The sequence below is a fragment of the Phalacrocorax carbo genome, chromosome 3 (genome assembly GCF_963921805.1).
Source record: "Phalacrocorax carbo chromosome 3, bPhaCar2.1, whole genome shotgun sequence".
Classification (NCBI taxonomy): Eukaryota; Metazoa; Chordata; class Aves; order Suliformes; family Phalacrocoracidae; genus Phalacrocorax; species Phalacrocorax carbo.
Window position 1 is genome coordinate 99146930 of NC_087515.1, and position 12557 is coordinate 99159486.

The following is a 12557-nucleotide window of genomic DNA, read 5'->3' on the forward strand; positions in this document are numbered from 1 at the left end:
TTGAAAGTCCATCTAGTCCAACCTTTCACGGAAAAGGGGGACTAGGTGAGAAGACCTAGTACCCTGTCCAGTCACATCTAGAAAACCTCCAGTTATGGGAACTCCACCACAATCCTGGAGACGTTATTCACATCAAAAGCCCACCTCTGACCCAAAAAAATCACAAATGTGGAGGCATTTTAAGACGTGTGGTTATTTTTAGTGGCCATTGCTAAGTCCTATCAAGCCATTTCATTGCTTATCTCAAAACACTAGTTTTTCAAAATCCTGTCAGCAAGCTTACAAAATCGTAAGTTCCATTAGCATTTGCTAAGAAAAGATTTGAAATTGTAGCAGTAACTATGGGAGCTTCAAGTTGTTGTCCAATGGTTATTCTTTTTAAAAGGAATCATAGGAGTTAAAAAACACTATTCAATTATATATTTTTTTTTAAATTCTATTTTCAGTTTAAATATAAACAGACACACTTGGTTAGTTAAAAATAATTCCCATATGAGTTAGGAACTGAACCATCTCTGAAAAGTCCTCTCAGTGTCTATCCATATCTTTATGGTACTAAAGTTGTATCGAACTGTATTATTGAGCTCCACTTGCATCATTTACTTGGAAATTGTTTCCTCTTTTTATGAATTAAATGGTCCCGAGTTACTCTGTTACATTTGCAATCAGGATGGCAGTTCCAACCTTCTGAATGGAAGTATCTATGCACTCAAGGCATACTTAGTGTTTACAGGAGCTGCTGCTTTCATGCTTGTCCTGATCGTTACATGCTGTGCAAGTTTACAGTTTCCTCATCTGTAAAAGTAAGGCAATCACATAAATCATGGAAGATTGATATAAATAAAGTCTTTAAGCTTGATGTGTTAGGAGGAAAAAAAAACACCTAAAAGGTCTTGAAAGCTAGAAAATTTTCAGTAAAGCTTTTCTGGTTAACCTTGAAGTTGTACCTGCAAATATGTTGCTCTTCAGCAAATCTCTGTTGCTTGCAATGCATGTGACATGATGTGATGCCTGACTTTAAGATCAGAGATTGGCTTTGCAGTTCTGCCATATTGCAAATACCGCACTGTCAGTTTTTTTTAAACAGATTTCAAATGCCTTCATTAAAACAACTTGTGTGGGGGTTTGTTTGGTTGGTTTTTTTTGTCAATTTCTTTAATGACTTTATGTGTAAAAAGAGGCTTATGGGCCTCAGATCTTGTCAGTGTTTTTGAGTTATGCCTTTTTGGGTTAAGGTAAAATCAACATTCAAACAAGAAGGAAAATACTCAGATTGCTCTGGGGAACTTCACAAAAAAAATGGGAGGGGGCTGTTCTTTAATCACTAGGTGTTTATGTTTGAGAACCTGCACAGGATAGTGAAGATAGAAAAAGTAGGGAAAGGCAGACATTATTTTATATCTTATATGATTATATATATTCATATATTCAGAAATAAAGCCTTTTTATTTATCAAAGGAAACTATTGATAATCAATCCATTTAAAGCTTCTGGGAAATATGTTATTTGTAAGAAAGTAAAAAAAAGGAGGGTTAGTTAGCCAAAATTGCCAGAAGTGAATAATTTCAAGCCAATTTATTTTCTTCCCATAACAAGAATAAAAGTGGCAAAAGTAAAAAGCTCTTACAAAAGTTGAAATAGATCAGTTTCTCATGTAGTGATCATAAGGAATCTAGTGAAACAATGCTCCTGCTCTGGCTTGATGTAAAGTGGATAAGATAATGATACTCAATTATTCTAGCAGTAGTTTCCTGGACAAATATCCATGGGAAACAGTACATAGTGTCCTGCAAGGGCCTGGCTTGCACCCAGTTCCACTCAGAAAGTTCCACTTTCTAAATGGTGGAATAGACTACACATGATAAAACTGAGTCTGACACCACCTTGGTGAAATGATCTGGAAAAGTAGGATGGAATTTAGTGTTTACAGTTGCAAAAGACAAGTGACATCTGTGAACTTCAGGATTGTTTTGTGAAATTAATCTCCAAAATAAGAAATTAAATTACTCTTCAGTTACTGGTGCTAGCAGGCAATGCAGGTAGGGTTTTAGATGCTGAGCAATATAGCCATCTGTAGAAATATATTTTCTATACAGTTCTCTACAATGTTCACTTCTCAGAAATTGCTTTAACAGTACTTGCCTCACCTATGGAATAGAAAAATAATGCTTGATTGTCAGGAGCCAGATTAGCAGAATTTAATAAAAGGAAACATAGTGGAACTGACTCTGAATAAATCAGGAGAACTCATGCTCTGGAGACCAAGAAAGGTATTAGGTTCTGGTAATAGGCAATCTAAGGATTTTAAGCATTTGCTTCAGAAGGAATAATTAAAAGTATCTACAATGTAAGTAAAAGTTAAATCTACAAGCAGTTAAATTAAACAGAGTGCTTCTTTCATATTAATCATACTTTTCCATTTTTTATTTTCAAAATTTCTTCTGGACTTTTCAGCAAATATTTCTTGAAATTCTGATATTTTTATTTTGAGGAGGGAATTTTTTGTTTTTTATTTAAGAAAAAAAATTATCTACTTGTTTAGTGTACCACTAGTCCAGGAGAGAACATATGGCAGATTGACTAAAATTACACTTCTGGAAATTTTTTAATATCCAGGTACAATCAATTTTGCAGTAATAAAGCCTGAAGGCTGCAGTAAAATGATATGCTGGGGGCAAAGAAAGGGGAAATATATATGCGTGTGTGTACAAAAAGTACAGTTTCATTCAAACTCCAGAGATTTCCAGGAAATGTAAGATGGAAGAATTGTTAGGAAATAATGATTACACTGAGATCCTTCTAGCTCAGTGCCTTATCTCAAGCAATGGACAACAGATGATATGTAGAGAAGAGACAGCCATATAGTAGGGTTACTTCCCTCAATTACTGCAGAGTGAAGAGAAGAGAAGAATAAAATGAAACCATCTAAGGACTAACTATCTTTCTTTGCTGTGAAAATATTTCCTGATGCTATAGGCAGATTTGTTATAAAGTACTTGCTGTAGACAGAAATGTGATGATCAGACTGACCGGAAGAGCCCTTGTTTATGGTCTGTTACATCATAAGATTTGTGTTTAATCCTAACTATGAGGAAGATTTACTTTGGGAAAAAGAAAAAGCTGATTGATGGGAGGATACTGCTTTTTCCAAAAAATCTGTTTGTCTATTTATTTTCATTTAAAAGTATTTCTTATATTTAAAAAAATAACAAAAAAGTCTCTGTAGCAACTTTAGAAAACTTCCATGCAGGTTTGAAGTTTAGAAAACCACAATGTTGTGGTATTTAGTTTGACTTTAGAAATAGATTAATAAATTTATTTAGCCTTAATTTTTTCTAAAATCCTTAATCATTCTAATTCAGAGTTTACAATATTTAAACCAAAAGGGAATTAATTTTACAGCAGAGAGGAAAACCTATTTGGTAGAGAAATCTACTAACCAGATTTCATGCTAAAATATCTTTCATAGCTTTAATTTTAATTTAAAGCTGTGTTAGATTGTGTTAACATCTTAAAGGGTAACACCTGTCTTCTCAGTATAAAATATCAAAACAACATAAGAATACCATGAATATAATATTGTGGCAATACTGAGATATAACTTTTGTCTTAATTGTCCAGGGTTTTTCTAGTTGGTTTTTTTGAGTGTAACTTTATTTGAGCTCTTTAAGCTCTGAGAACAATAGTAAGACTCGGGACAAAATCTGCAGAAACATTTAAATAAAAAAGTAAGAAGACACATAAAAATCAAAAAAGATAATATTTCCAAAACTATACACACAGAAATTTTCTTTGCATTTATGTTGCACGGTGCTTTTCTTCAAGAAGTTGTCTTATTTAAAAAGGATCCCAAGTTAAGCTTAAATTTCAGTACTGAGAACGTAGCAAAAATCTCTTAATTTTAAGGTCAATTTAAAACTTAATCAAAGCCAAATGAATATTAGAGGATTTCTGCCAAGAACTGTTATTATTACAAATCTTAATGACATTATAAAGAGACTCAGACTCAATCAAACTGAAGTACTAGTGCATTAGCTCATCTTCTAGACACCATTTTCTTTAGAAACCAATTGATTAGAAAGAGGGGTCTTAATTCCTTTGAAATGAAAATGTAGTTATCTGTTTTTACACTGGCAAAACTTTCATGGAAATGAAATGGTACCCTAAAAGTAAAACGAAGAAAGGACCATTCATTTTAACCTAGAACTTTCGTAATTTTTTGAAGAATACAGGAAATACTGTTTTAGTAAGTGATATTAGCTAATAAAAGCTAAAAGAAAAAAATGCTGTTCCAGTCTAGGTTTTTTAACTTTTCAATATCTGCAGGTTGAAAAGGAAGAAGATTCTGGCCTTCCCAGAGCATAGATGTGAGAGATATATATATATATATATAAATAAAAAAGATTCAAGGATAGGGTGGGAGTCAGGATTATAGTTAAAATTTAAAAATTATTCAGTCTTTTTTTCCTGATAGCTATAAAGTCTATTAAATTATATGTAGATTTTAAACACAGGAACAATTGTTCTACTCTTACAATGGTAAAATAACATACTAGTTCTCTATCATTCTTTCTAAAACAAGCACATTTTAAGGTCAGTTATGAAAATGGCACTGTTAAATTGAATCATAAATGCCTCTTTCCAACTAAACAATTAATTGATATATTGATTTAAGGACATTCAGTATTTTTGGTTCTTTGAGATATGTCTTTTGTAATATTACAACATAAAACCATTAAATAACCACATTTATTACCAACTTCTTATTCAGTTAAACTCATTGGGAAAAAAACTCAACACACAAAGACGAACCTCTTTATGTATTTGTACTTCTCATCTTCAGGTATGTGCAAATGGAGGTAGCTGCTTCTACGATGAAGAAAACCAGAAATATCACTGTGTCTGTGCTCTTGGATGGACAGGACAAACATGCCTGGAGAATATTAATGACTGTGAGGTAAACCAGTGCCTACATGGAGCCACATGTGAAGATGGAATTAATAAATACAGGTAGTAATATGATGCTTTCATACGAGCCTTCATAAAGAAGTTTAGGCTGTATGAAGATATTTTTCCTTTCAACAAGGATTACAAAGGGAGTTGCTAGTACAGTAATATTTTTATCAGATTATAAAATGGAATGAATACTAACTTCCAACAAGTATGCGCATTCAATAAGACTGTACTCTGAAGTACTGCACAGGGAGGCCTCACAAATATTCCTCTTCACTGGACAAAGAAGTTAAACCCACTATGCAAAATCTCGGACAAACAAAGCATCTATTTTAGTAAATGGTAAACACTTTATGAGTCCAGAGTGTGACATGGAGTGACTTTCCTTATTAAAACTTGAATTATAATTTTCAAGTGAATAGCTGAAAGGTTGAATTATTTGTGGCTTTTTTTTTTTTAAGGTACTGACAAAACTGTCCAGTGTGTTCTTTCCTTAGTGAGCTGTAACATGCTGTAGATATTTGAAAATGAGACTCCACAAGTAGGGGAAAAAAAATGGAAAGGATTGCTTCAATAAGCAGAGTTCAGCTGTTCTTATCACACTTGAATTATTTATTTTTCCTCTGCAAAAAAACAGAATAACTAAAATCTCTCAATAATGACTGTGAATGCATTTTGAAAGGCTTTAATTTTATGTTGTGTCTTGTACTTAGAAATATTATAATTAATATGCTTTAATGTTTCTATTTAGAAAAGGTTGCTATAGTGGACAAAATTAAAATAGAAGTAATTAGAAATTTCTTCCACTCCACCTCTGTTTTTATAGGGTCTTCTGTAATAACAGCTGAACTCCCCAAATAAGCACACAAATACAGATAAGTATATTATTCTCAATAAACCAGAGTTAAAAGGAATTTTTGCCAGAGACCTTACAAAGCAAAAATCCTTCCTTTTTGCCAGCTTGCAATCAACTCTCATATGAAATTATTGGACCATATTTTGACATTTTATTTGACTGGTAAATCTGTGTTTTTCCAGTCTGTACCAGGCTACTCTGATAGAAGAACAAGGCTGTGTTTACCTTACAAAATCCACTAGCATTTACTGAGAAATGAGTAGGTCTGAAGACTTCTGGTAAAATAAGACCTTTTGAATTTACCTTGCTAATCCAGACTCAGGCTACTGATAGAAAACACTTAATTCTTACTTTTTCAGTCTTTGAAAGACAGATTAAGTTGACAGATCAGTCTGTTTATTTAAGGAACAAGAAAATATATCATTAAGATTCCAATCCTAGATGTCTTAGTGGACAGCTTTGTTATCAGAGAACCTGATCCCGGAGAAACACAACCAGTTATTTTGAAAAGACAATGTGCAGAATATTTACTGTATGATACCTGCTCTGTTGACAGAGGATTGCTGTTTCTCAGTGACAGTAAAGCATTTTTAAGAGAACTGAACTATTCCTCCTTTTAAAATAAAGGTATTTCCCAGAAGTTATTTATTGTCAACAAGTGAAACAATTGCCATTTCCCCTCTCCAATACAACAGTGAAACCAAAAGAATAGGGGAGGAAATGCTGAGCATAACTACTGTAGTCACACAACTTTCTCTAAAGACTCTTGCAATTTGCATTTCTATCTAAAATGGGTATCATTTTTGATAAGGCAGTTATCAAGAACTGTATTTGGTGCAAAGTAGTTTCAGAAAGACAGAAGAAAGCTGTCAGCAGATTAGATGGAGAATTAGATGTGTGAGTGCCATTAACAACTCTACTGAGATCCATTTTTAAAGCTATTACAGTCATTCAAAACATCACTTACCTTAATCTCCTCCACTTATTAAGTAAGCCAAAATGTTACGCATTAGTTTTTTTATTTATGGAAAATTAGTGTAAAACTCTAGACTTTTCTCCTAGTTAAGAAATCTTAACTTCTAAACTAATTATTAAACTTTGATCATAAAGTATTGTTCCAGTGGTGGCTTGTTATAGTAATGCCAATTCCAAGAAAACATGGGAAGTATCAGTTTAGCTTCAAGAACATCCCCTTCTTTTAAGCTCTCATATTGCTCAAGCTGTCAGGTTTTTCCAGATTGGAAACAAGCACTCAGCTGTATGCAATTTTTCTAACTTTCTATCTCCTTAGCATGGCATATTCTGTTTCTCTCCCCCATTTTGAAATTACTGTTCCAGACAGTATTGTCATATAGGTGTATATTTAATATATGCAGAGAATTTCCTTTGAGTTCAGGATGGGGAAATTGTTCTGGGTGAAAAAGGGGGACTTTAAAACTATGATATAGTATAACACTCAGTAAGACTACATAATAAGAGCAACATAATCAAATAATATGTCTTAGGAGTTTTACTCTCTTGGTTTAGTGAGCCTTTTCTTCCAACTAAAGCAGCTTCAATCACACTGGTACAAAACCTCTTATTAATTCAAATGAATTATTGCATTTCCTGCTGAGTCTGTGCTGTCTGAGATATTATAACATAAGTTAATCAGCATGTATTTAAAGTGGTAACTCCTCCAAAGAGTTACTGCTCCTGCCACTGGGTTGATGGTGTAGATGTTGATATGATGAATCTGGCAGATACTATGCAAAAGACCAATTGCATCCACATGCCAAAAGAATCTCTTGGTCTTTGGTCACATATACCTCTGAAAAAAAGCAGAGAAGTTTCATTACCTCAGTAAAAAAGCAGTGTTACTACATAAAACAGCATTTGAATATTCTTCAAAAGGACCTCTGTCATTTCATTATGTTCCCTGTAGGAGAAGAGAGGGAAGAACTGATTTAACATGGCCCTGAGAAGCATTTAATGAATAATTAAAGTGAGAGAACTCTTCAAGGAGTTGATCCTCCTGTTTTAAAAAACAAGGGAGGGGTTTATTACTCTGTTTTCTTCACCCTCGTAAATGTATTCCTTGTCAACATTACATTTCAGACAACAAAATCCTAAATGAAATAAGTCCTAATAGGTATTTTACTGTAGTCTATTTAGTGAAGGGGAGCGACACAGGGGAAATACAGAATTTAAAATTCAATGTAGTTTCCATTACCCGTCCTGTTTCTTCAGTCCAGTCTATTCAAAAGTTCTACACTTATCATAGCTTTAGGAAACCTCAGCAAGAAGGACTGAGAACTGTTAGATTAAGACGTTTGAAGAAGCTGTATTGTGGCATTTACCACTGTTTAATGGGTCATGATAAACTAATATGTTTTTTAAATGTATTTTAGTCTCTAGACATAGCTCTGAGGTCAGTATTTCATAAGTTTTCCTACAGGAAAACTTCCCATTAAGAAGTTAGTTTTGGTCTACAGTAACGCTTGAATCACTAACTCATTTTTCAGTATCCAGTATATAAATTTCAGCATGTATAATTCAATCTTGAATTAATCTCACTAGGAAAGAGTAAAGCCTTACCTAGTGACACACTGTTAAATAAAATGCTTTAGAAAATGAAACACTCTTTGCATGATGCCAGCAAGATTATGAAAGGTAAAATAACTTAGATAACTTTTGAGTATCACAAAATTTAAAGCTTCTATTAGTTTATTCATCCTTGACTTTTTCCGTTTTCTGCCACTTGGATAAATTAAGCTGTTTGATTAGAATATATTTTTATATCTAATTTTCCATTTTCAAGTTTATTCATCCTATACTACATATGCAATTTGACTGCAAGACCTAGCTGGCAGTGCCATATAAAGTTAGTGCTATGATATACACAGTTTTCTGTAGCAATAATAGCCTTCTTCCACTAGAGAAAGAGGAAAAATACTTTTTCTCACTTTGCTACAACTCCAGAAGGTAGGTGAATATATGTTGCAGTTTCTTAGGGAATATCTCTGTAATAAGTTATACAACCTCTTTTCTGCAGAGAATATAGATGCTTATAAAAAACCAAACCAAAACTAAATAACGTTTTAGTCCAGTTATGCATGCGTGTGCAGTTCATATTTCACCTACAAAACAAAATAATTAATACTGAGTAAATGCAGTTAATCTGCTTGGACTACTATAATAAAAAAAACCCCAAACATTTATTATAAAGCATAGAGACATACTGGGAAGTCTTTGCTAATGCCAAGTTTCAGTGCTCCTATGCGCCTTCTGTCTCAAGATAAAAAATAGCTGGGTCATCTCCTAGCACAGATCAGCATAACCACATCTTGAGTCTGGTTTTTGGCTTTTTTCAGTCATTTTAAATATTCACCCAATGGGACAAGTCATACTACATCTCTTTAGTGCAGTCAGTCTGTGGTGACATTGTGACAGTTGCCCTGCCTGGACTAACTAGTACCAACTTGCTTTCCTGCACACCAGCTGTTCTAGACCTTCAGAGATAAAAAGTTATATCCTACTGCATATGGGTAGAAACATATTGCAGCTATGCCATAACCATCTTAATTTGAGTAACACGTTCCTTCTTAGGCAAAATTCTGCGCCTGACTTATCTACATTTCCATTTAACATTTATTTCACAGGCATATCAAATTATTGTGAAATGTTAACTAGATTTAGTCAGTGGAGTAGCAACGTACAGTCATCTGCATGGCATGTGTGGGAAAAAAACAATCCACAATAGGGTAACTGTGGTTTGAGTTTGGTATCAACTGCTAAAATCCATGTTGGTAGCAAAAACACTGAGGTACTTTACCATCCTAGAATTTTCCCTTCTAGAACCTGTTACACTCAAAATTTTGCTATGGACAAAAGAGGACATATGTGAAGCTAAGAAATTATTGTTATTCCCATTAATGTTAATATAAACTTCTTCATATTTACCTTTTCTTTGGTGCCCAGCTCATCCTTTCAATGTTCCCCCAGTTTGTAAGTTTGACATTTTAGACTTCCGTAAGAAAGTAGTTGGGGAGTGTCATTAACATCTCCTGGTCTCTGCTGGGATGTGTTCCCCTGTCCCCAGAGGGGCATTCCCAGAGCTGAAGATGGAGCAGAGAAGGCAGCAGTCACTGGGCCTCAGAGCAGGGGTTGTGCTATTGAAACCCAGCTCAGGCCACGGCAAGGCTGAGCCCCTGCACTCATGTGTCAGCACACAGTCAAGGCATTCCTCTCATAAGGGAAAAAAAAAATGCTTCCTGAGCTAGAGATTCACTCACAAATAGAAATTCTGGTACCGTATAAATCTGTATACATATTCAATTTGAATTTATCGTAAAGCATTTCAGCTTTGCAGTAAATGAAAACTGCAAATCAATCCATAATTTAAAGCTTTTGATATCATGTTCAGTATTTTAGTTCTGCTAAAGTATAAATGCAAGGTCATATTCATTAAAATCTAATGTGGTGATGGCATTTTTCCTACAACAAGTGTAAAAGACTTAATTACTTAGAGATCATTAGTCCTGATATTCTTTCTAAGACAGACAGGAAAAGATATTTGAAGTTCAGCTATGTCAGTGTAATACCAGCATGATATTTAACTAAACTGTGTTCAAGACCCATTTCATAGATCGACTTAGAGATAAAATGATAGCATCTATTAAACATATTGGATCATTTAGAAACTTAGAAAAATGTTAAAGCTACAAATAAATGTAGTCAGATGCTGATATGCAAAGCCCACAGACCTGCACTTACACTATTATACATAAAATTTAAGAAATATGCACAGTGCGAACCGTATCTGCTTTGTACATAGTATCATTGAATAGATAATGCATTAATATAAGTGGTAATGCAGTTAAATTAACAGAAAATGCACCAAACTTAAAGACCTAGTTTAGACTAGTTTAGACTTTTACTGCATAAAAATATCCTGGTTTTATTGAAAAATAGACACATTATCAAGTACAGATTTTAAATAAAGACTATTACTCACTTATTCATTTAAATATGTTTCAGCCTTCCTTTGTAGGTTTTCCATGTATGACGTTATGTATATAAGTTATTTGTAAACATGTCATTAGAATTTAATGTAGGTTTTTATAAATTACGTTTATAAGGAATTTATTGACCTTCTACATCCTATCACATCTAAAGCTCAGTCTGGATTATAAACAATAAATGCATGATCCTTAGATGTTTCAGTCCTCAACACACAGTAAGAAACTGGCTTGTTATTAAGAGGAATAGAATACTCCTGTTTGCATTAATATATGTGTTTGGCAAACACTAACAGATAAAACCTCTTTCTGCACCATTAGTTTGTAGTTTTACATTGTTTTGGGCCACTGCCATAGATTTGGGCTTGACTAGCGGCGTAAGTCAGCCACTTTGCTTCACACAACATGAAGATCCAGTTTTAAAGTTATTTTCTAATCTCATTTACACCGAAGAAAACACAACAGGTTCTGTGTATTCAAGAAAGCAGTTACCCATACTTAATAGATAAACCCAGAAAACTCTTCACACTCAAATGACAAGAGAAAACTTTATGATTTTGTTTTATTTTTCCTGAGCAATAATATGAAATGAAGAGTCTAAAAAAATGAGAGCTTAAATTATCTGCTGCAGGAGATGAGCCATATGAAACTGAAAGACATCTAGTTATACTTTCACCAGGAAAAACAAAGGACATTCCATTCTTACATGTTTTAGATCTCTTCAGACACTGAGGCACTGAAAAATACAATTCTCATAGCATCATTGCTTGTAGTGTGGAATCAGAAGCATGAAACTGAAACTGTAAGACTCTCCATTACATCTGTTTCTGTGTAGTTCCTTTGTGGTCTCTGAAGATAAGCTACACAACTAGTAATAATAAGGAAATGATAGAAAATTCCTTCTCTTTATCTTCTCTTTCCTGTTAAGGAGAGCTATAAGTTAAATATTCTATTCCATATTAATGATTAAGAGCTGGGTTTTCAAAGTATGATTGAATAATTGCATTTTCACAATGCACACACTAATAATTGCTGTAAAATAATACCTTTTTGACTACATGATAGTTAACCAAGGAAATAAAGTTATTAACTGTACCAGAAAAGTTAGTATGACTGTTGTTTACATACTGGTGGATTCAGAAACTGTGCAGCTAAAGGTAACTAAAAGTGCATGTGCTTTGCATGTTTACATACAACAAAATTTTATGTAAATCCACATTTACATTTATCTGTAAAGCAACTGTATGAGTTCATTTGTGTGAACTTCACTCTTTTAAAAAGTGAGAAACAGAATCAGCTGGAGCTCTCAAGAGGAGGGGAAGGGGAAGATTTCTCCTTTGCTAGGGATTGACTGAGGTTGGAGAGAGAATACAGTAGCTATACCTACTTGAGTAGGTATTAAAATGCAGTAGCAATGGATCTGTAAAGCAAAAATAGTGGTGCTGAAGAATTCACAACCACACACTATACAAGATATGGAGGACTTACTTCAAGAAAATTCTGTTTTGGTCCATGGACTGAAAGACCATTAGCAGTTGGTGTGAATTAGCTGTACTGCAAGGAGCACACCTACTGATTTAGCTTCAACTGAAATAAATCAATTTTACGTGCCCTGATACTGCTTTGCAATGTGATACCAAACACTGCAGTTTGGAGCAGCAAGGAAATCAATCATAAATATTTTCTCATCATCTGACCTAAAATGGTTATACAGATGCACCTTGAGACATGAGGGAACACAAAGACGG

At 33.8% G+C, this 12557-nt stretch overlaps 1 protein-coding gene across 1 annotated transcript in view; it reads left to right on the forward strand.

Moving 5' to 3' along the window:
- The window catches only part of EYS (eyes shut homolog), an 888772-nt gene that overhangs the window by 61411 nt on the left and 814804 nt on the right, over positions 1-12557 (forward strand). The window contains exon 5 of the mRNA XM_064448569.1: positions 4844-5010. Coding sequence (XP_064304639.1) covers positions 4844-5010 — 167 coding nt within the window. The remainder of the gene's footprint in view (positions 1-4843; positions 5011-12557) is intronic.